Source organism: Sciurus carolinensis, chromosome 17 (genome assembly GCF_902686445.1).
Source record: "Sciurus carolinensis chromosome 17, mSciCar1.2, whole genome shotgun sequence".
Taxonomy (NCBI): Eukaryota; Metazoa; Chordata; class Mammalia; order Rodentia; family Sciuridae; genus Sciurus; species Sciurus carolinensis.
In genome coordinates, this window is record NC_062229.1 from 50190369 (window position 1) to 50214976 (window position 24608).

The 24608-nt window shown below is 35.1% G+C and overlaps 1 protein-coding gene across 1 annotated transcript; it reads left to right on the forward strand.

Moving 5' to 3' along the window:
* The first annotated feature begins 8379 nt into the window (after window positions 1-8379).
* Window positions 8380-23941, forward strand: Dazl (deleted in azoospermia like). The gene is made up of 11 exons (XM_047530544.1): window positions 8380-8394; window positions 13787-13933; window positions 14199-14290; window positions 14825-14876; window positions 15988-16051; window positions 16138-16277; window positions 17881-17952; window positions 18630-18680; window positions 19400-19513; window positions 20579-20677; window positions 23888-23941. Exons 1-11 carry the CDS (start codon window positions 8380-8382, stop codon window positions 23939-23941), a joined length of 900 nt encoding a protein of 299 aa, XP_047386500.1.
* The last annotated feature ends 667 nt before the right edge of the window (window positions 23942-24608 follow it).

Sequence of the window (24608 nt, forward strand, 5' to 3'; positions counted from 1 at the left end):
GGAGACTGTTAATGTTAGTAAGACAGTCTGATGAGGGCTTAGCTAGGGTGGGATCATGCATTAAAAGAGTTCTGAGAGCCAGGCTGAAATGCTTAAATTTAATATGATACAGTTGGTATTAAGGAACTCTAGAATATTTATTAGCACAGAAAAATAGCAGAGAGAAACCCCCTTCCTATACTTTGGGAAACAAAAGAGGAATGAGAGATGGCGTAGGGTGAGGGACTAGGGGAGAAAATCAGAGAAAGCTTAGATAGCTTCATGAGTTCAAAGTATTCAGAATACTTGTGTGTATTGTTTCCTAAGCCCCAACATGTACAAATTCCATGACCCAGGACTTATACTTCTTGGTGTTCACTCCACAAAAATACTCATGTGGTTCCAATGAAATAGGCTTATTGCATATTATTTATAACAACAAAAAAGTAGAAACATGCTCATTGACCAGGGAATGGCTAAAAACTATTAGAATATCCATTATTATGTAAAATTATGCCACAGTTAAAAGCAATTGTCAAAAAATTTTTTAGCTGTCAACGAACCTTTATTTTCATTTATTTATATGCGGTGCTGAGAACTGAACCCAGTGCCTCATGCATGCTAGGCAAGCACTCTACCGCTGAGCCACAATCTACACCATCTATATCTATATATTCTATAAACACAGTAAAAGTATTACATATTTTCTATTAGAACAAGTACTTTGTTTAAGTACAAATATCAATATTTTATACCACCAGATAAAAGAGAATACCTTATAAAAAGACCTGAAAGAATTTATACCAAACTACCAACAGTGATTATCCCTTGGGAGGAATCTGGGATGCAGAGTTAGAGGCCAAAAGGGAATTTAAGTTGGGCATGGTGATGCACTCCTGTAATCCTAGGGACTCAGGAGTCTGAGGCAGGAGAATCACAAGTTTGAGGCCAACCTCAATTTAGTGAGGTCCTAAAAAACTTAGTGAGACCCTGTTTTGAAATAAAAAATAAAAGGACTAGGGATACAACTCAGTGGTAAAGGGCCCTGAGTTCTATCTCTAGTACCAAAAAGGGGGGTAACTGCTTAAACCCTAGCTGTTAAATTTTTAAGTATTTGAAACATGTATATTCTCAAAAATTGATAAAAACTAAATATAGAATAAAGCTATGGAAATGGATATGAAAGTGGTATCTTTAGGAGCTGTTTAAGTCCTTAAGGGACTAATGAATTCATGTCATGATCACAGGAGTGTGTTATTGAGAGAGGTGAGTTCCTGACAAAAGGATGAATTTGGTGCTCTTCTCCCTCTGAGCCTGCCTCTGTCCCCTCTCTCCCTTTTGCATGAATTCTCTTGCCCTTCTGCCTTCCACCATGGGATGAAGCAGTAAAGGTCCTCACCAGATGCCAGCATATTTTTACTTTTTTAATATTTTTAGTACTAAGGATTGAACCCAGGACCTCATAAATGCTAAGTCAGTGATCTACCATTGAGCTACATCCCCAACCTTTTTAAAATTTTCTTTTGGGACAGGTCTCACTAAGTTGCCCAGATTGGCCTTGAACTTGCAACTCTCCTGCCTCAGTCTCCCAAGTAACTGGTAATACAGGCATGTGAGTCTGTTTAGACTGCTAAAACAAAACCACACTCCATAAATATTAGATCAGAACGTGATTCATTCTACTTCACTGTCAGTCAATAATGATGATCACCTTTCCTCTGGTCTCAAATAACAAGTTCCTTTTTTCCATTTGAGACCTCATCAGGCTGCCTTTATACTTTCCTAATTTCTACCAACAATCTATTCACAAACACCTGCATATTTTTAAGAAGATCAAGGCTTCCTTTACAGCTTTCCTCCTCTCCTCCTGAGCCCTCATCAGAATCACCCTTAACAGGTTCATTCTTGGACACACTTGAAAACTTCTAGCCTCTACCCATTACCCAGTTCCAAAGCTGTTTCTGCATTAGGAGATATTTATTATAGCAATATCCCATTCCCAGTATCAGTTTTGTCTGTTTGTGCTGCTGTAACAAAAATACTCTAAACTGAGTGAATTACAAACAACAGAAATTTGTTTGTTTAAATTGTAGCTCTGATATTTACTGTGTGATCTTAGGTAAATTATTTAAACTCTGTTTATCTCTATTTCTTCTCTGTATACAGAGAAGGATACAGATGAGGATAATAATAGTAACTATTACTGTTATAAGGATCAGGTTAACTAATAGAAAATGGCTACAATAATGCCTGGCACATAGTAGATACCATGTTAGTATCAGCGTCTGTTGTCATTATTGGTATTGGTTGTTGCCATTGTTTTGGTACTAGAGATTGAGCCCAGGGGTGCTTAACCACTGAGCCACATCCCTAGCCCTTTCTACTTTCTGAGACAGGGTCTCCCTAAGTTGCTTAGGGACTCACTAAGTAGCTAAGGCTGACCTCAAACTTGCAGTCCTCCATCTTTAGCCTCCTGAATTTCTGGGATTACTGGTGTGTGTCACAGTACCTGGCTATTATTATTAAGAACTCAATCACTTCTCAGAGTTATCTCATTAAGCAAGTCTCTGAGGCTATTATGAAGATTAGGTCAGCTTGGTCCAGACCAAAACCCAAATGCAGGCAACTTACTTAGGAGATTAAGATTAGTTTATTAAAAATAAACTATCACATAGGTACTAATAGGGTTAAAAGCAAACAAGCAGAACTTAAGCAACACTGCTTAGTGAACAGACGGCTTTGCAAGTATGTATGTATGTTGCTACACTGGACCATATGATACAAACCAAACAGAATGGGAGGCACCATACCTTGAGATTTAAATGGAACTGGCTCAAATCCCAGCTCACATGCAGGGGAAATAATACATATCTCTTCCTAGTTCTCTGGGAATTCTAGGAGTATGATTTATGCTCTTCCAGGATACTTCTGGCTCCACACTTCTTTTCTTGCTGAATTATTTCATCTGTGGATCATCTTGTTGCCCAGCATGCAGTACTTGTCTATATTCCATGTTGCAACAGGGAGGGAAAGAAGGCCCTTTCCTTGACACCCCTCACAAAACATCACTGCAGTAGGCTTTTTTGAAAGTAGTGAAATCTTACAAAAGTTTGGAAGCAATAGAGGGACATTACATTACATAATCACAGAGCAAAGAGCCATAAATGTTTTAGCTGTTAACTTTCTTAAAAGCACTTTGGCTGACCTCACTTGTCACCTATTTCGGTCAAGCAATAGGCATAGAAGTTCTGGCTGATTTAAGCAGGAAAGGAACTTATTAAAATTTATTGGGCAGTTATCTCACAAAAATCTCAAAAGAAGACTGAAAAGCCAGATTGGAAATCTGCTTCCAGTAATGACAGACAAAATTGTAGTACAGAACTGATCCAGTGAAGAAGTCTCAGCCGCCTTCTTTGGGCACTAAATTATATCAGTTTGCATAACTGACAGCTCTGGATGCAAAGGCTGCTACTGCTCTTGTCACCTTTCTCCAGAAGGTACTCTCCACAGTCCCTGCTTTAAGGTATCATTAATCTTCTCTTCATTTAGGGTGATACAATTCATTGGTGTTATGTGGATGACATGGCCACTCTAGCTGCAAGAGAGACTGGCTGGAAAAGTAGTCTCTCAACATGCAAGGATTCTCAATCCAGGGAGGGAAATTGTTTATAACAAATGCCCTCTATGTCAATGTTTCTTGAACTTCCAGTGTGCATGTGAGCCATTTGAAGATCTTGTTAAAATGTACTAATTCAATACAAGTCCAGGGTAAGGTCTGAGGTTATACTGTACCCAGGTGACTTGAAGTCTGAGGATTTGGTTTGAGGATCACTTTGAGAAACAAACAAGATTCTACAGCATCAATTTTCAAACTCGGCTGCATATGGGAGTAATTTGAGACACATCATTTAAAAACAAAATAGTGATGTCTGGGTCTCACCCTCAGCTGATTTAGTTGGTCTGGAGGGAAGCATGGGCATGTGAATTTTTACATGCTCCCCAAATGACTGGAGGGTACTGGTATAGCATTTATAACTGCAGGTTCCAACTCCTTCTCACTTTGCAAAGTTCTTTCTTTTCTCTACATTCCAAGATTTCCACTTTTTCTGCCTTGTTCGATTTCTCCCCTTGAAAGTCAATTACTCTTATTTATTATGCAGAACAATTTGACACCCTACCTCTTAGTCCTTTGGTCTTAACTTTGCATATCTAAAAATTAGTTCAAGAGTTCTGGTAGTCTAGATTTCCAAAAGTGTGTTATTAATCGAAGAGGTACATACACACTGTTGTAAATTTTAAGTTCAATACTTACATAATTTTAAGGTGCACTGCAACTAACACAAAGGCTCTGATTTCGCAAATGTTATTGGTTATGATAAGAGTAAGTCAATTAAAAACAGGTAAAAAAATTGTTTTCACTATTCAGACCAGACACAACAAAAAATAATGAAAATAATCTATAAATTGAATGAAGTTCCAGAGTGCCTATACCAATGTAAGCATTTGAGTTAAAGTCTGAGGCTTTGTGAACACAGGCAGAGATTTTAAAATAGCAGCCTTTTTTCTTCCTCTACTATCAGTCTTTGAAGGACAAGGAAGCAATATATTTATTTCTTAACTTAAATGAATCACACTACTAATCTTAATGCAAGGAAATAGTTATAGTCAATTTTGATTTTAAGCAAACATTCTTTTCCTCTATGAAATGAAAATGTCATTGGGTTTCAAGAAAGCACCTCCAACCTTTGAAAAACTCATGATTAAAAAAATAACTGTAAGAAACACTTTTGGAAAATGAAATGAGAAAAATAGGGTAATTCCTTAACTAGCTAATCTTTGACAAGAAAATGGATGAAAGTTTTTTAAATTGTTGAAAGTTAGTACATATATCCAGAAAGCCCTAAAGCTCTCAAGCAACAACAAATTTTTAAAACTCCACCTAGTCACATAATTGTGAAACTTCAGAACACCACAGAAATATAGTTTTTAACCAGCAATTAAACTAACAGCAGATTTCTCAGTAGCATTAGAAAGCACAAGATAATAGAATATGTTCAATCTTCTGAGGGGAAAAAACTTAAGTAAATCTAGAATTATACATTCAGTACAATTATCTTGAAGGAACAAGGGCAATATAAAAATTGCAGGTAGAAAAAAAATTTTTTCATATCATGCTGTCGTTCAAGGATATTCTAAGAATTTACTACAGGCACAAGGAAAATAATGCAGAAATATTTGAGAAATGCACAGAAATGATAAGCAAAATATTGTTTTATATGTGGGTAACATCTAAAAAGCAATGTCTAATTTATAGAAGAAAAACAGGTTAAAACTAAAATAGTGAATAATGTAAACTAGGAAAGGAGTGTGCAGAGTTAAAACATCCTGAGGCCTTTGGTTTATGCAAGAGGAGAGTAAAGATATTAGCTTTCTATTTTAAGTTTAGATGTTAAAATAATAATTACTTAAAAATATACAGAACAGGGGCTGGGATTGTGGCTCAGTGGTACAGCGCTTGCCTAGTATGCATGAGGCACTTGGTTAGATCCTCAGCACCACTTAAAATTAAATAAAATAAAGGTATTGTGTCCACCTACAACTAAAAAGATTTTAAAAATATGTAGAACATATTATCCAAATAAGTTGCCAGGAAAAAAATGGTATGAGAAAAATAAAGCACACAGAACCCAAAGAATCCAAAAGAAACTGTAAGTTTTTGACATTTTTAACCTTTGTTGCATGACATTCTCATTAATGGTAGAGTGTTTTATAATTTCTTATTGTGAGCTTATCTTTAAAGGATCCTTTTCTTATGAGAATCCTTTTCAGTCAAAGTTGTAGAAGTATTCCTCCAAGTTGGTTTTATGCTTATTTCTGTAGGCATTCCAGATGCAGCATGTTCCTGCTCTTTTTTGAGGGGAGTGGGGATGACAGGGTAGAAGGGCCAATTTCTTCATTTCAAAAGTGCAACAGCACATATGTGCTAAAAATTTAAAAGCCAAACTTAGGAAATGCAGTTCTAAGTTTTCAAAATTTAATCAGAGTTCAATGATTTTTCTTTCTTTTCAGTTCATGAATGTTTCCTGTTTTCCATTTTCCCTAGTCCATCCTTTCTCTGAGGAAGATGCCTTTCCCGGACATTGACTTTATGCAGGGCACTCAATTCCAGCTCCTACTCAGCACTACTCCAAGTCCTTACCTCCTACCACTGTACATCTAGGCTTGGAGTTATAGAGATAATTAACACCTTGCCCACAATGAAGATGACCAACCTCAGTGGGCTGTTAGCATTTTCCAGTACCAAACCCAGGAAAGTACTAGGCAAACTAGTATGAATGGTCACGCTACAACCCAGCCCCCATACCCAGGGTCATAGAAGAATTAGTTTGTCACTGCTCTGGTTTTCAGTCTATCTTCATTTTTCATAACTTGGTATTTGATTTCCCTTCATTTCTTATGGTTTTAGCTATAAAAACACATTTAAAATAAGATTAGTTATGTTATCCAGCATTACTGTACTAAGGAAGTTTTCATATATAGAAGTCCACCATTTTGTCAGCTCTTAAAAGTTTGAAAATAAAAAGTCATAGCCAGTTATCCTTATGTGTATAATGTACTAGAATGGCTCCCAAAGTTGTGTGGTTGGCTCCATCAACTGCCCCACAGTTTGTCCTTGCTGGAGGTCCTACTTCTCTAACCTTAAGAATGTTCTAGAATTCTCTAGGCAGGGGCCTAGCTTCTTCCTGTAAAAGCCTAGAAGATAAACTCTCCCATTACAATTTAAACTCCCTAAGGCTCAGAAGAAATGTTGTGTTCACTCTGCTGTACCTGGTAACCTTATGCACTCAATAACTTTCTCGAAAGAACGAAGGTTTTGAAAGCCATACTGGCAAACCCATCTGGCTTTTCCTCCCATCCAACCCCATCTACCTCAAAATGTGACAGAAAAGCACCTAAGTGTCTGGCCTGTTGATGTTGCCTACCTTATTTTCCACAGATTTGCTCCTATTTTCTATTTCTGTAGACATTTCGATAATTTTGGCCGGGCAACTGAGCTAATCTGGAATCAGACTAAATTTGTGGGTTCAAGACGCCATTTTGAAACTACAGCCTAGACATAATTTTTTTTTTAACTTTAACATATATTTAAGTATGCATGCTTATTTCGAGGGGGCTTCAAAGACATTTTTGAGGTGACATGCATCTGTATGTCTGTCTCTCCACCTGTGTGAGGACCGTACACGCCAGGCTTCCCCCCGACACCGGCCCACGCGCACCCCCTGCGCACCCCCTGGCTGGGCCCGACGTCCCCCCTGACTCCCCCCGCGGGGGGCGGGGGCGCTGTCACCCATTGGCTGAGGCGGCTGCCACGCGCCCCCGTACTCGGCGCAGGAGCCACCTCCAGGAGCCCCACAGGCCACGCCTCAGTCCTCCGGTGCCCCTCAGCCAGGCCACTCACCTCCAGGGCTCCTCAGCCTCGCTGCTGGCCCCTGGTTTTCCTCACACCTCTGCCTTTGGCTCCGCTGCCGGTCGGAGGCCGGGCAGACAGGCCAGCAGGCCTCTCAGGAGCCCAGAAGTGCAGCTTCTGCTTCCCCGTCGAGTCGCATCGGCGGAACTGCTGGCTGCCGCCATCATGGTGAGTTGAGGGAAAGGCCTGAGCGGCGCATGGCCGGCGGGGTCTTCGAGAGAGAGCGGAATTGGGCCTTTGGAGGAAGGGGAAGGGGTGGTGAAAGCGGAGCTGCCCAGCTCTCCTTGTTCGGGGTGCCTGCCTGACAGGCCGTAGGCGGTGGTGTGCAGGGCGAGGCGGCCTCGTAGCTTCGGCCTGGCCGACCGGGAGAGGGCAGGATGCCTGCGGCGTGGTGGTGGTGCGGCCCTGGGAGCCCTCCCCTCCCCCCGCCACGTGCAGGGCCCGAGGCTTCGTGCAGCGGCTTCTTCCCGCCTCCGCCGACTCCGAGGCAGTGCCACGTTCGCCCCTGCCGGAGGTTTGGGGCGCGGGGCACCCCACTGCTGCCCCACCCCCGCTCCTGCAGCCCCGCGTTTCCGGGGGAAGACGGGCAGCGGCCCGCTCCGCGAGCGAGCTAGTGTGGATTTGGCCTGGCGGCCCCCGCGAGGCGGCGTCGGGCCTTTGGCGTCCGAACGCCGCCGAGCAGCGTGGTCCTGCCGAGGATGTCGCTGATTTGGACGTGGAGGGCGGGAGCTTCGTCTTGAAGCGCGCCCTCCCGCAGCCTGCGGGCGGTGGGATGGGGTTTTGGACGCGTGCGGGGAGCTGCCCTGAAGCCATACTGAGTGCGCTGTCCGCCAGCTCGGGGGTGGGGCCGGGCCGGGGCTGGAGGACCCTCGAGGCCCCTCGCGCCTCCGCAGAGGCTGATGGTGGCCCCATGGGGCCACATCGGGCACAAAATGTCGCCCGACGCCGTAGTTACCTCATGAGATCAGATCCAGGGGTTTACCTCTCTCAAATCAGAAATTTTTAATAAAATGTGCATTTTGTAGATATCCTGTGGTGTTACTATGTATGAATTTCTACAAATGGCATTGTTTTTCCCCCACCACGAGATGTAACTGTCGTAAATTCATTGGCCAACCATTAAGTCACAAACGTGTGTGTTACCTATTGCACATTCACTTAGTCATTTCTCTTTTAGAGGTAAAGGGAGGAAATTGCTATTTTCACAAATATTAAAATAAAAATATAAATAGGTAAATTTTGCAATAATCCGTGTAACATGTAGTTATCCATGTTGATAGTTTTTTTTTTAAATCAACAGTGAGTTGTTTGAAGCACAGTTTTTCTCCAGTATTAAAGTGAGAAAATGACAGCTGCTTTTCTAGTTATAAAATATTCATTAACTTGAAAATAATAACTAAAAATGTGGAGATCTGCCTCAGTCCCAGCAACTACAACTTAAATTTTGGCACACGTATACCCTTCTAGATTATCTATAGGCTCATATTGCATATGGGTAGGTAAGTTTTGTTTTAAAAACTTGTATTATGCCATGTAATACTATTTGACAACCTACATCTTTAATATAGTATGCCATTAATCCAAAGATAAATTTAAAATAATTTTAAATATATATAATGTTGTTATACTTTTCTCACTACCCTGAATTCATGGATGAATAATTTTTCAGTATTTTAAAAATATTTTTAGTTGTAGATGGACACAATACCTTTATTTTATTTATGTGGTGCCTCACAAGCACCCTTCCACTGAGCTACAGCCTCAGCCCAATTTTTCAATGTTAATACTATAACAGATAGCTCTGTGCAAATATCTTGGTAAACTTGTACTACTAATTCCTTGAGATAAGTTGCCAGAAGTGCAATTTTTAGGTTATGCTTATTTTATAATTATTTTAAATTTCAATAAGCTTTTCCAAGCTATGCTTGGTATGTGTGTTCCACTCTTCCCCCCTCCCCATGGTGGGTAAGGTAATCTTTTCTTCACACCCTTTCCAGTGAGAGTTGTGACTTTTTAAGTGGCCAACCTAACAACTGGAAAATGTTTCACTATGTTGATGTGCCTTTTTAAACATCATTGGTAAAGTTTTATCATTGACTGTGAGCTTTTTAAATTTATTTTTTTGTAAATTCTGGGTCTACCGTTTTACTTGTATTTTTTCTTATTCATAAAAATTATGTAAACATTAACCCTTTGTCATTGGCAGTGGAAAAATTTTGTAGTGATATTAAAGAAATGTCCTTCCTAATTTGAATGGAAATGACTCTAGACTTTCACTTCAACCCATTTAATTCCATTGTCCCAGATGTGGAATGCCTATAAAAACTCAAATTGAGCAACAACTATACCACTGTGGTAACTTTGAAATGATGTTTGAATATTATATTCACAGAATTGAAAATTGAAAACTTGGGACTTAATGAACTTAAATTTAGTGATAGATTAGAATTAGACTGATAGAAAATAAGTTGTTTGTTTTTTTAAAAAGTTACAAAACGAATGCTGCATTTTATCAGATGCTTTTTCAGTGACAAATTAAAATAACAGATTTTCTAAGAATGAACCATCCTTGAATTTCCAATATAAACTACTTAATTATGGGATTTAAAAAATACACTGCTAGAATTTTGCATCTCAGTAAGTGGGCAAGGGTATAGTTCCTTAATAAGGCTTTGTTATTTAGACCATGTTAACTTTATCAAATGCCTTAAAAAATTTTTCCTTCTTTTTACTTGATATGGGGATTGAACCCAAGGTCTTCCACAGCTAGTCAGGCATTCTACCACTGAGCTGTATCCCCAATCCTTCTTATTTTATTTTGAGGCAGGTTCTCCCCAAGCTTCCCAGGATAACCTTGAATTTGTAATCCTCCTGCCTTGGCCTCCCTAATAGCTGGGCTTACTCCCAGTTGCCCCACTACGCTTGGCTCTAAAATTATTTTAAGAAAAGTATCTGAATTTGTTTTTCTCTTTCTGCCTCTTCTACCTACATTGTTTCTGCTGTCTTGGAGTATGAGATGCATACACTAATAATTGTTTCTGTATGGTTTGGAAAACTAGAGAAACTGAACTAGGCATCCTCAAGTGTCTGTTCTTTTAAGATTGTTTTGTGAAGATTTACATGTTAAATCTTATAGAAAGTTAACCATTTAATTCAAAATCTCCTTATTTATTCCATATAACATTCTTAATAACTTGTGGTCATACCTTCTTTCTCATGTCTAATACATACTTTTGCTTTCTTGCTGAGCTTTGTCAGGATCACTTATTCGTTACTTATTTATTCCCCGCCTAAGAATACAATTTGGATTTTATTTAGTTTTTATTCTGATTTTCATTTTCTTAGTTTTAACCTCCCTTGACAAGTTCCTTCCTATTGCTCTGAATATAACTTTGGTGACCATAAGTTAGATTTTTTTCCCAGTCTACATGAAAGATATCAGTCTGTTTACTATGTAGACATAATAGAGACATAATAATGATGTCAAAAGAGCAGATATCAGGAGCTTTAATAATGATAATTTTTTAGCTTTTAGTTGTCTTCATCATGGATGTCCAAATATAATGGAGTATATTATTGTAAATAGCAGTGATGAGAATTGTGTACATGATGACCTCCAAATTCATCCTTACTTACTATCCTAAAATTTCTCATTTCAAACCCCACCAAATCATTTGAAGCTATAACTGATAAAAATAATTATTTATAACACTTAATGTAATTTCTTTATAGTACTGCTGTGTACTATTGATGGTTAAGGTTGTACTTTTAACATTAAATTTTCTCCTGAGCAGACGTGTTTGTAGTTTTGGTTGTAGTTTAAGTGACCAAAGTGTTTCTTATTGATTGTGGGTAATGTAAATTATAAATATAAATGCACAGTAGGGGTTTAAACATTCCTACTTTTGGATCTTATTAAAATGGAGTGCTTTCCTTACTTTGTTAGCTTTGAGTGCCACCTGCTGGCTAAGAACTAAGACATGGTGGTTCCTTCCTTAATTTAAGATGTTACACTAAAACAATTAAATGAATTTTGTATTTACTGATCCATTTTTTCTACAAATACAAGGGTGGAAGCAGGCATCCAGTTTGTAAGGCCTAAGTCCAAATAAGACTACTGATAATACCCAATGACTTTTTTTCCCTCCTTACCAATTTATTATTTCAGATATCCATTTTATATTTGCAAATAGAATATGAGAATTAGAAAATATCAAAGATCTTTCTAAGACATTCATATTTCAAGCAAGGAAACATCCTGAAAAGACTTACTTTACTTAACAATGAATAGTTTTTCCCCAACAATAATTTTCCTCTTCAATTCTGGTGACACTATGACAGAATTTCTCAGCCACACCCCTATGCAAATTTTGGGCAACATCCCAACAAATTTCTTTGTTGTGGGGGCTATCCTTTGCATTGTGGGATATTATCATATCTGAAAATATCCAGACAATGTCAAGTACCCCTGGGTTACAAAATCTCCCCTTATTGAGAATCATAACCCTTTATAATCTGGCATGGTTTTCTATCCAGATGTTACAACTGTAAATTAAAATGCATCTGTTCATTATGGTACAGAGACAGATAGTACTATAAATGGTTTATTTATCAAAAAAAATGTATCCAGAGTTCATACAAAAATGAAGGAAGATTGAGGTGAAAAGGAATTTTGTAAGAATTTCAGAACCGCTGTTTTTGTGTTTTCGGTTGTCGACTGATCTAATTGAGAAGGGATTCAATGGGGAAGGTATATCTAATCAGGTTCTCAGGAGTCCAAGATATGCAGCTTAGGTAATGTATTCCTGTTTTAAAAAAATATAATGACATTGAAAGAAGGATAAAAATTGGAAATTTTTACTCTTTGCTACTCCAGTATCCTGAAATACCATTGTATAATAAGAAAGTATTCAAGTAGAAACACAAAACAGCAAATATTACTTTAAATGAATAGAGAAATGCAAAAAACCTCAACTTTGATGATTAGACAATTTTGATTTCACCTCTAAAATTTCTATAAAGATCACTCTCCTTTTTTTCTTTTAATTGTTCGGATGGTTTCTCTTGTCTTTAATTTTCTTTCATAAACAAGTATGTAAAAGCTTTCTCTTTGTTTTGAAGCTTTTAGTGTTTATTCTTATAGTTAGTTTACTTCATAAATGTATGCCAGATGAGTGGGTGTGTCATAGTTTTCTGAAGTTCCAATTAGTTGTTAATAAAGTACCTATAAAATAAGTTTCTAAAAATAATAAAACTAAATATTAAAATCTAAAATAGTAAAACTAGAAGAAATGCTTTTCAAAAAATCCATTGAAAATAAATAAGAATATTAGGACACTAAGTTATATTGGCAGTATACTACTTTATACTTCACAAAATGAATTCACAGATGTTACCTCATTTCATTCTTGAAGTAATTTGCCTAGAGACACACAGCTGGCAAGTAAATGGCTTACAACCTAGTAAGAGACATGAATCTAGATCTCTTGACTAAATCAGTTTTTTCCTCACTGAGCTATATTTGCCTCTTCACCATAAATATTGCCAGTAAATTTTGCTTTAGAAAATTTACAGTTAACCTTAGAGTCTACCAGAGGAAGACTAAAAACTGATGTTATCAGAATTCAGAAAAAAAATGCATTGTGTGGGGGGCTTTCTTTATCTGACAATAAAGATGTTATCATTGAAAATTAGAATTATCAATGGAACTGATACTTTGAACACCTTTAGTATTGGGAAGATGATTATATTCCCCTTCTTAGCAGGAGCTATAATAGGTGAGCAAATGTTTTCACAATTCGTTTCTAAAGTAAGGCAAGTATACTAACACTGGGAACGTTAAAGTTGAAAATTCCTTTTAATTTTGGTGTCTAGAAAGGTGAAGCAAAATGATTGGTTTAACATTTTCATGTTTGTTTTCTTATGTGTGTAGCTTTTTTTGTTTACTTTGGGCTTTTAAGATTTATCGTACTTTTTATTAATGTACTCAGTAAAATGAAAGTTTATCAGTACAGAGAAATTTTAGTTTTATAAATCTAAACTTTGTTTTTATACCAAGTTATGTATATTGTTATAAAATATAAAATCAGTTATTTTTCCGTAACATTGTACAAAAGATGATGATGAGTACTATGTCCTTTGGTTAAAATTTTATGCCAGTCTAGCTTTGCTAACTTTAAATGCTGAGCCTAAACTAAGATATATTGAAGACAAATCTAATTATCATGTAATGAAAATAATTTACACAATATTTTATACTCAAATACAAAAATTAGGTTTCACACTGTGTATGTTTTTTGTCTGTGTATCTAATTACAATGTTTGCCTTCAAAATTATAGTCTGCTGCAAATTCTGAGACTCCAAACTCAACCATCTCCCGAGAGGCCAGCACCCAGTCCTCATCAACCACCACCAGCCAAGGCTATGTTTTACCAGAAGGCAAAATCATGCCAAACACCGTTTTTGTTGGAGGAATTGATGTTAGGGTATTGTATTCATATTTTATTTACATTTTTAAGTACACTATGAATAATAGGATTTAGGCCCTATTGCAAACCTGAGGTTTTTCATAGTTCATGTAGGTTTGAAATTGGTTTTGTGTTTAACCCATAGGTACCAAAAATATTTGACAAAGAGCTACAGGTAGTTTGGTATGCATTTGAAAGATATTTCCACTTCACCAAATCTCCTCTTATAGTAGAATTAAGATTTTTGAATGTTGAATTTTTACTCTTAAACTCTTTTCCATAGATGGATGAAACTGAAATCAGAAGTTTCTTTGCTAGATATGGTTCAGTAAAAGAAGTGAAGATAATCACGGATCGAACTGGTGTGTCCAAAGGGTGAGTTAAACATGTTCACTATAAACCAACAAAAATATCTGACCTCAGCATGTAAGAGAAGTTTTCAGAACTAGTATTCTGACACTGTATAAATGAAGTTCATTGCTTTGTTAATTGTTCATGTAAAGGGTAAAAGTTTTGTTCTTGGCTCTTTTATTTAATCATTTTCTTAAAGTTTGTATTTCACACAAGTGGATTCATTAGTTTTATCAAATAAGTGTTTTATTTGCACATTTCACATTGTCTTATATTTTAACTATCTTGCTTTATATAAGTTAAATTCAGGTTAATAGGTAGGAATTCTTTGTTAGTGAATGAGGTTCATATACTACCTTAATCTTAGCACATTCTGAGATAGATAAAATTTTTTTTTAAAACCCAGTATTTGTAAAGGACCTGATATCTTAAAATTGTTTATCATAGTATTTATTCATCTTTTATCTTTATCACTTCTATCATTTCATAGAATACTAGAAGTTCTTAATCACATACTATATGATAATGATTTTATATTTTATTTATCTGCCTTTCTAGCTATGGATTTGTTTCATTTTACAATGACGTGGATGTGCAGAAGATAGTAGAAGTAAGTAGTAGTCTTATGGAAAACTTACATAGTGTATTGATACAGTATTTAATGTTGAGTCTTGAGTAGACTCAGTCTTGTGTAAAATATGAAGAAAGATATACTTCTGTTCCTATTCAAAATCAAAAATTAAGAATAACCTTATGTAACTTGTCAGAACTTATTTTGGAGCATTTAACTTCATGAAATAGAGACAGAAAGTGTTGGAGAAAGGGTGAAAGGCTTTTGATCAAATTCTACTTGATAGCTCTTGACCTTGATTAGTGTAGCAAGAATAACTAAGGTAGTTTCATGGTGACAAATATTATTTTATATATACTTATCATTGACCTTCTCTGATTACAGGAACTCCTCCCCCCTTCTTTATTTGTTTTTTTAGATATACATGACAGTGGAGTGTATTTTGACATATACATACATGGAGTATAACTTGCTCTAATTAGGGTCTCATTCTTGTAGTTGTACATGATGTGGAGTTTCACTGGTAATGTATTAATATATGAACATAGGAAAGTTATGTCCACTTCATTCTATTGTCTTTCCTGTTACTGTCCCCACTTCCTTCCCTTCATTCCCCTTTGTCTAATCCACTGAACTTCTGTTCTTCCATCTCCACCTTATTGTATTTTAGCATCCACATATCAGAAAGAACATTTGACCTTTGGATTTGGGGAATTGGCTTATTTCACTTAGCATGAGTCTCCAGATCCACCTGTTTACCAACAAAAGTCATAAAGTCATTCTTTATGACTGAGTAATATTCCATTGTGTATATATACCACATTTTCTTCATCCATTCATCTGTTGAGGGGCATCTAGGTTGGTTCCATAGCTTACCTATTGTGAATTGAGCTGCTATAAACATTGATGTGGCTATGTCACTGAAGAATGCCAATTTTAAGTCCTTTGGGTATATACTGAGGAGTGAGAAAAACTGGGCCAAATGGTGGTTCCATTCCAAGTTTTCTGAGGAATCTCCATACTGCTTTCCAGAGTAGTTGCACCAATTTGCAGTCCCTCCAGCAATGTATGACTGTACCTTTTTTCCTACATCCTTGCCAACATTTATTATGATAGGAATTTTAGAGTTTTGTTATTGTTTTGTTTTCAGTCACAGATAAATTTCCATGGTAAAAAGCTGAAACTGGGCCCTGCAATCAGGAAACAAAATTTATGTGAGTAAAAAAGAAATAGTTCTTATTGAAATATCTATAGGCTTTCAGAAAACTAAAACTAGATTTTATTTATATTCTTTAAAAAGGTGCTTATCATGTGCAGCCACGTCCTTTGATTTTTAATCCTCCTCCTCCACCACAGTTTCAAAGTGTTTGGAGTAATCCTAACACTGAAACTTACATGCAGCCTCCAACCATGATGAATCCTATAACTCAATATGTTCAGGTAAGAGTTGCCTACATTCCTGTTATTTATTTAAGCCTTCTTGCCCTCTGAAATCATATCCATAATTTCTGGAAAAAGCGATAATATGGTCCCTATTGGAATACCTGAGAAACTTGTTACTTCTGTTAGAAATCTCTCATTTTGGGGTTTTTCCTTATGCTAAAACTAAAACCTACTCCTGTTTACATCATAAACCTTTTGTAGTCATGTAGAATAAATATTTTCTTTCTCATGTGGTAGCTCTGAATATATTTGAAGGAAGCTTTTGTGTGTGTGTGTGTGTGTGTGTGTGTGTGTGTGCGCACACGCGCGTCAGCCTAGTTTTATTTTTTCTAAATTTTTCAATTCTACCTATTCTTTATTTGCAGTAATGTCCAGATACCTCCTTATGTAGGTTGGTGATTTCTGTATTTACTCTAGTTCTAGACTGGATAGATTTCTGATGTGTTTTACCATATCATTAAACAAGTTTCTAGTGTATTATTTGTATTGTCCTGTTTAGTATTTAAAGTGGAATTTGACATACTTACTTTTGCCCTTGATGATAAATAACTTTTATTTTCTTCTTAGTTCATTTTATTTTCTTCACTTTATTGTCTTGATATTTTCTCTGCCAGAAGAGAAACAAAAAAATTAGTAAAATAGTTTTACAGTAACTATTTGTTTACATTTTTCATCTACCTGAAATGTAAGGTGTATCTTTTTTTTGTTCTAAACAACATAATTAGAAGAAAAATCCTACCTGTCTTCCTTCTCTCTTCCTTTCTTTTTCTCCCTCTTCCCTTTCTCTTCTACTTCCTTCCTCTCCTCTTTTGCTCCTTCCCTCTCTCCCTCCCTCCCTTCCTTCCTTCCTTCCTTCCTTCCTTTCTTCCTTCCTTCCTTTCTTCATTTTAGGAATTGAACCTGGGCCTTGTATGTGCTGGGCAAGGGACCGTTTATTGTGAACCATTACCGAGTCTTATGTATTTGTGTATGCTATTTGTGTTTTCAGTGAATAAATATTGAAGCATGTAAGACATTATTATACTGTCCCTGTTCTGGCTTTGGATTATACTGTCCTTAACTTTCAGAAATAAAGTACAGAAAAAAAAAAAAAAAACAGCCTGTAGGGGTACTACAGGTTACCCATCAGTAGTACCCAAGGAATCCAATACTAAAAATCCTTTTATAAAAATAACAGATATATTAATTTAGCTTACATGGAAATCTGTCTTAATAAAGTCTTGTTACCAATGTAAGAAGGAACTTCTGGGTGGGGTTAAATATACAAATGAGGTGAACAGAAGCTTGGAAAACCAGTTAGGTTGTCATTTAGCCTGCCCTTCTCTCTTCCCAAAAGGCTAACATTTGGAAGAGAATATTGTCTTCTTTAGAAGCCAGTCATTGATTCATTGACAATATATGAATTGACATGAATATATTCATGGCAATATATGAATTGTTGCATATATAAAAATAAATAATTATATAACTAAATATATAACATAACTAAGATTTCTTAATTTTCTAATTTTTGTTGTATCAGTAATAATATTCCTTAATTCTACTATTTTTAAGAAAATTTGCCTTATAAATCTATTCTTTCTGTAAATTTTGTTTTCAGGCATATCCTCCTTATCCAAGTTCACCAGTTCAGGTTATTACTGGATATCAGCTGCCTGTTTATAATTATCAGGTAATTTAAGGGAAAGAAAAATGACTTACTTTGGAATATTATTGTGACTTTTACTTATATAAATTTCTCAAATGGTATGTTGTTTAAACCAGTGAAGTGTGCCTAAAATTATAGAAAAAATAGAGTTAGTTTAGAATTAAGGGTATATTAAGATTATTTCTATGTTACTTGGAAGTAAGGGAATGTTATTTTGACTAGGAAAGAACTTTTCTCTAGAACTATTTTCTAAGATTTAGTATCTCTTATTTTATTTCAAGATGCATTCTTTCTTCATAGCTGCCAAATACATGAAACATTCAGTCTGACTTTTAATTTTCTAGGAGTATAGGTTGAAATAAAATTATTACCCAATTCTTAGAGCACAAAATTCTAATTCCATTTCATACTGTTTGTTTTCACTGGCTGCTACAGCATAGTAGTTCTCTATATTTCTTCCCATAGATAATGACCATATTTATGACCCATGACCATATCTGTAGTAATAATTTCAAAGAACACTATTCTTTGAATATTACCAAATGCTGGTTCCAGAAATTTGAGAAAAAGTCGGGGTTTATATGTGGAAATAACCAAAAGAACCTCAAGTATTGGAAATGTAAAGTATATCTTTCTTCTGTCTCCTGTCTTTGTAAAGATGTGTAGGAATATTTGAATAATTTCTGTTTCCTTTTTTAAAGATGCCACCGCAGTGGCCTGCTGGGGAACAAAGGAGTTATGTTATACCTCCGGTAAAATAAATTACCCTAGCATATAGTTCCTATTCTTAATTTAAATGTATTTTCTTATGTATGCTTCTTGACCTTTTGTCATATCATGTATGTATATAAATATTTTAAATGCTCCTTTATGTTATGTATTATATTTTATTTTTTGTTCATCCAGTTATATACTCCCATGGGGAAAACTGCATTTTATTTCTCAAGTTTTTGTGTGCCCAAGTAATGGCTGCTCTGTATATAAGTGCTCAGTTACCTGTTGATACAATATGTAATCCAAGAAAGATAGTATTAATACAGATTCAGAATTAGCATTTTTAATATGCCCCAAATCAGCCTCTGACTTTGCTACCCATAAAGATCTGTTGAAGAGAAACAGAGGTGTTTTGCTATTAATATAGTTAAATAAGAAAAGGAATAAAACAAAAGTGGGTGCTACCTCTAAAACACCTGAGCTTTTGTTACCTTCTGTTTTTCATCAGGATTGGATATTTGAAGGATATGTTGGTTAAAATTCTCAGGCACTCCCTTAATACAAATTAGTTTCCTTTTATTATATTGAGAAATTTTAAGATAAAACTCTGTTTTAGCTATTCAATTTAAAACAAAATTCTGAAATAATATAGCAGAACCTACATTAAACCTTAAAATATCAGCTCATAATTTTGACTGTATTATTTAGAAATGTATCTGTGTATCTTTTTAATTACACTTTATCATTTCAAATGTAGGCTTACACAGCTGTTAACTACCATTGCAATGAAGTTGATCCAGGAGCTGAAGTTTTACCAAATGAATGCTCAGTTCATGAAGCTACTTCGTCCTCTGGAAATGGCCCACAAAAGGCAAACATCTAATTTTGTTTACTGATATTCATATTTTATATTTATTCTTTCAAGTTTAAATAATGACCCTTTGAGAAGCAGTCATTTTTGCCCAGATTTAAAAATGAAAGCTATAAACTGAGAGCTTACATGATTCACTAGTATTTAGCAATTAATATAAAGGTTAATAAGATTTCAGACACTCCAAAAGTTTCCATGTATACATATAGTTTCTGACTCAGTCCTTCTCTCATCCCAATTTCATTGTTTTCAGTTTTTTAAAATTATACATTAATAAATATTGTATTAATGTGATTTAGCAGAATGCTACAGATAGGTTTCTGCAACTTTATTCCTTGAAAGAGGAATTAGCATGAATTTAATCTTTTACAAATGATTCAAACATTTACTTATCTAAATGGTAATACATATGATACTCTCTCCATAACATTATATATAACAGCATCTCTCAAGAATGGTGGAGGCAGTAGAAATTATTTCAAATACTGAAGAAGTAGAGTGGTTTCCTAAATAACAATACTCTAACCCTTTAATTCTAATGTATGTTGTTCAGTGGAAGTGTAGAAGTAGTTGACATGCTGGTAAAAGGCATAACCTTGATGAATTGGAGGAATCCTTCATCCATTTGTTGCATGGGTGCCAATACCATGCTGTTTTTATTGGTGGAAAAAAATGCTGAGAACTACTGAGTAAAAAATTCCCTAATTGGATACACAGTTTTAAAAGTTGACAAAATGTAAAATAGCTTACAGTAAAATTACATTATCAGGTTTTTGTTCTGAATACTTTTCTTGAAACACTGAGTGTCTTATTTCTTAATGTAATGGGAGAAATTAAAGACCTTTAAGCAGAATATCGTGGAGTTTTAATAACTTGAGCTATTTAAACTATTCTATCACTAAGATTCTTAATTTGGGAGAAAATTTACATACTAGTTGATATGTGGTAAGAATTATGAATCACATAAGAATTCTTTAGAAATAAACAAATGTTCTCTAAACTTTGAAAAATCTGTTAACAGTGAAGAGAGTAGTCTTTAGATTACCATGAACTTTTGTGTTTCAGAAATCTGTGGACAGAAGTATACAGACAGTGGTATCTTGTCTATTTAATCCAGAGAACAGACTGAGAAACTCTCTTGTTAGTCAAGATGACTACTTCAAGGTATGAAAGAAATATGCAGGATAAAAAAGTACAAGTGTTAGTATCGAATTATCTTTTCCCCCTACAGTATACCTATTTTTGAGATTACTTAAATTAGCATTTAATTGAAGTATTGACATTTTAACTGTAACCCAGTAAACCACTATGAATGGGTTTTATCTAGCAGTGTGTTTTGTAGTGCTTAAACATTAATAAAATGTAGTTTGCCTTTATAGAAGAAACTTGTAGCAAGCAGAAACTTGTAATTTAAAGAGTTCATGAGAGGAAATGGTTGAAAGAAAACATTGACTTGACCAACTATTAAAAGAAAAATTTAGAAAGCAGAACTTAATACATGGATATTGGACTAAAGAGCAAAAGCAGTGGTCTGCTCAGATGTTATACTTGAACAATGTACAGAGGAAGAAGGGGTAAAGTCAAAAAGAACAGAATTAGAAAGAATTGGAAATTGATTCCAAGTTGGTGAAGTAGAAGATAAATGTAGGTTTTTGAATTTAAGAAAGATCTGATTTCTAATCCTTCTATCCACCTTGGACAGTTAATTTAATTCTTTTTAAGACTCCAGATTTGGTTTTGGTTTTGTGTGTTGTGTGTGTGAGTGCATACATGTGCACACACTGGGGATTGCACTCAGGGCCTTGAACATGCTAAGTATTCTCTCTACACTCAACTGTATGCCCAGACCTTAAGATTATAGTCTTTACAAGTCTGAAATGAGGATGCATAGTACTAAATTCCCTAGAGTCCCTGTAGTTCTGAGTCTGTGAGTATAAAAAAGATGTATGCAACTGATTAGTCCAATGAAGAGGAATATCGTGTTTGGTAAGGGAAGTTTTTTAATGGTATATTTGTAGAGATTATAATTTAGATGCCATACAATAGTTTTTAGTAAATTCTCAGAATGTGCAACCATGACTACTATCAAGTTTAGAATATTTTAATTACTCTAAAAATAAAGCCCCTACCCATTAGCCATCATTCCTCATTTTCCACCAAACCCTCAAGCCTTAAACAGCCACTAATTTATTTTCTTTTTCTAAGGATTTTCCTATTGTAGACTTTTCATATAAGTAGAATTATAAAATACATGACTTTTGTGATTGTCTTTCACTTAGCAAAATACTTTCCAGGTTTGTCAATGTTATAGCACTAAGTACTTCAAAAATTTTTATTTATGAATATACCACATTTTGTTTATCCCTTCATCAGTTGCTAAGACATTTTCCTTGTTACTACCTTTTGGCTCTTATTAATAATGCTATGAACATTCATGTACAAGTTATTATGTGGACATATATTTTTATTTCTCTTGAATATATATCTAGGAATGGAATTATGGAGTCAGCAGTGGTAACTGTTTAACCTTTTGAGGAACTGCCAGAATTCCAGAATTTGTTCAAAATTGCTGCATCATTTTAAATTGAAAGGGAAGTTTTTAACTACCGCTTTTGTGTGTTTAAAGAGGAGATTAGCTTTATTTCATCTGTGAATGGGTACCTTAGGATATAACTTAAAACCTTTTAAATAGGCCTATCAAGGCACTTCTGTAATGCAAAAGAGTAGAGCCATAATAGCATTAAGTTACCATCTTTGTAACAGGACTTAAGCATTTTCACTTAAAGTTGATGTTTATTCTTTTGTTGCTTTATTCTACATAGAACAGTATAATATAGAAAGAACTGGGGTTAGGGTTATATGACAGCTTACCTTGCCCAGAGTTCTGAAGCTTAAATAGGTGGTACATACCTGATTTGTTTGAAAGCAAAAAATAGCCTTTAGATAGTTTTCTTCTGGTATTAGACAAAAGCCTCCCTTTAAACTCTAGAACTTTCTGCTCCTCTGGGCTGAGTCAGAAGTTGGAAGCCTGCGGTTGTCTTAACATCTAGACCTTTAAATTGACTAAATGTTTTGATTGAAATTGGATGCATCCATGGAATACATTTATTTCCATGGTAAATTCCACTCTTCATTCTTAATTCAGTCCCCTTCACTATCTTATGTTTCTTACCTGATATATGAAATATAGTGATTGTGGCCACTTTTCTAGGCTTTAACCTATTGGGATGCTACCCTGTTGACCGGTTACAAGATTTCTAGAAGTCACTTCTTTATAATGACAGTAATGACAGCTTAATCTAATCCCTAGGAAAAGGGCACAGTTAATTGTTTAGAAAAAGAAAATATTACTAACACTATTATTGGTTTATTGATCTCTATTCTCTTTTTTATGACCTTACTTCCTTTTATGTGCACCTCTGTTGGCAACATAGAGTGAAAAGAAAATTTTGCATTTTGCAAGTCAGTCCTCCCTATTCACCAGGTCCTGCATCTTCAAATTCAAGCAATTACAGATAGAAATTTTTTTTAAATTGTACTGAACACATATGGACTTTTTTTTTTTTTTTTTGGCTGTGATTCCCTAAAACAGTGTAGCAACTATTTCCATGTCATTTATATTGTATTTGTTATTATAAATAATCTGCAGATGATTTAAAGTATATAGCATGAACTGGGGATGTAGCTCAACAGTAGAGCACTTGCTTAGCATGTAGCGACCCTGGGTTTGATCCACAGCACCACGAAGAAAGAAAAATAAATATACCAGAGGATTGCATAGGTTATATGCAAATACATTGTTATTTTATATAGGGGATTTGAACTTTCAGTATTTTGGTATCCATTGGCATTCCTAGGACCAATCAACCAGAGAGGACAACTATTAAAATTTTTTCTCTTTTCTTCCTACTAAATTGTTTATCTTCATAACTTAAGGATATGCCTTTAAATATACCAAAAGTTAACATCTTTTAACCTAAAAATGCGGGATTTCAGACTGATGTGGAATGCTTTTCTCAAACTATGCTTTCTACCAGGTGCAATTCAGATAGTAAAAACAATACTTTTAAGAATTGTATGTATTTTTCACCAGTTGTCTTTGGGATATACTGCATTAAGAAGTACTTAAAATTATTATTGATTCTGTGTTCTTTAATTTCTGTGTTCACTGGTATACTTTTTTTAATTTTAATAAAACTAGCCAACCTTGGTGCATTTGTTATTGCAAAGTTCAGGAAAGTGTTTCCAAAAGGATCTCCTTTTCTTTCATTTATAATATTTAAACTAAAACAAATGTGTTAGGTAATTTGCAACTCTTTTAGGTCAATAATAGGAAAATTTCAGTGAAGTAAAGACTGTTTCTGTCTTTTCTAGGATAAAAGAGTGCATCACTTTAGAAGAAGTCGGGCAGTGCTTAAATCTGTTTGATCTTCTCTGCTAACTTTCTAGTCTCAGGAAGTTGCTGGTTTTGAATATTAAGAAGAGACTGAAAGTTGTTCACTACTATAGAAATTTTAATTCTAAATTTTGACATCGCACTCAAACTTTCTATTTAAGTTACATTAGATTATTTAGTTTTACTTTACATTGAAATTGTTCTTTATTAGATATTTAATTAGAAATTGGTTCCTTGTTCAATATGTAGTTAAAAGTAAAAGATAATTGAAAGTAAATAAGTATAAAAATAATTTTCAAATAATTGAAAAAGTAGTTGGAATAATTTAAGATTTATCTCTAAGGGGTTTTTTGGAATTAGCATTTTAAGGCTTAGAAGCAAATACTAATAGTCAATTATTTTAAAAACTTATTTTGAAAGGTCAGAATTTTGATAGTTTGAATGCAAGCATTTCACTTCTCCAACAAATACCTTTGAACAGTACAGTATTTACAGTATTGTGCTTTGCATTTATTTGCCTAAAAATTTACCACAAAACATTTTTTAAACTGCATTTTTAATCAGTGGAACTCAATATACAGTTAGCTTTATTCAAGTCTTCTTATCTAAACCCAGTAAAACAGATTCTAAACAGTCCAATCAGTGGGTCTTAGATTTATTTAAAATATTTTTACCTTTATCTAGAATCCACACACACAC

Bases quoted from the DNA above. Each gene is read 5' to 3' on its own strand.
- Dazl (XM_047530544.1), top strand. The intron at 14,291-14,824 runs GTGAGTTAAACA...CTGCCTTTCTAG, and splicing joins CGAACTGGTGTGTCCAAAGG to CTATGGATTTGTTTCATTTT. The intron at 14,877-15,987 runs GTAAGTAGTAGT...TTTTGTTTTCAG, and splicing joins ATGTGCAGAAGATAGTAGAA to TCACAGATAAATTTCCATGG.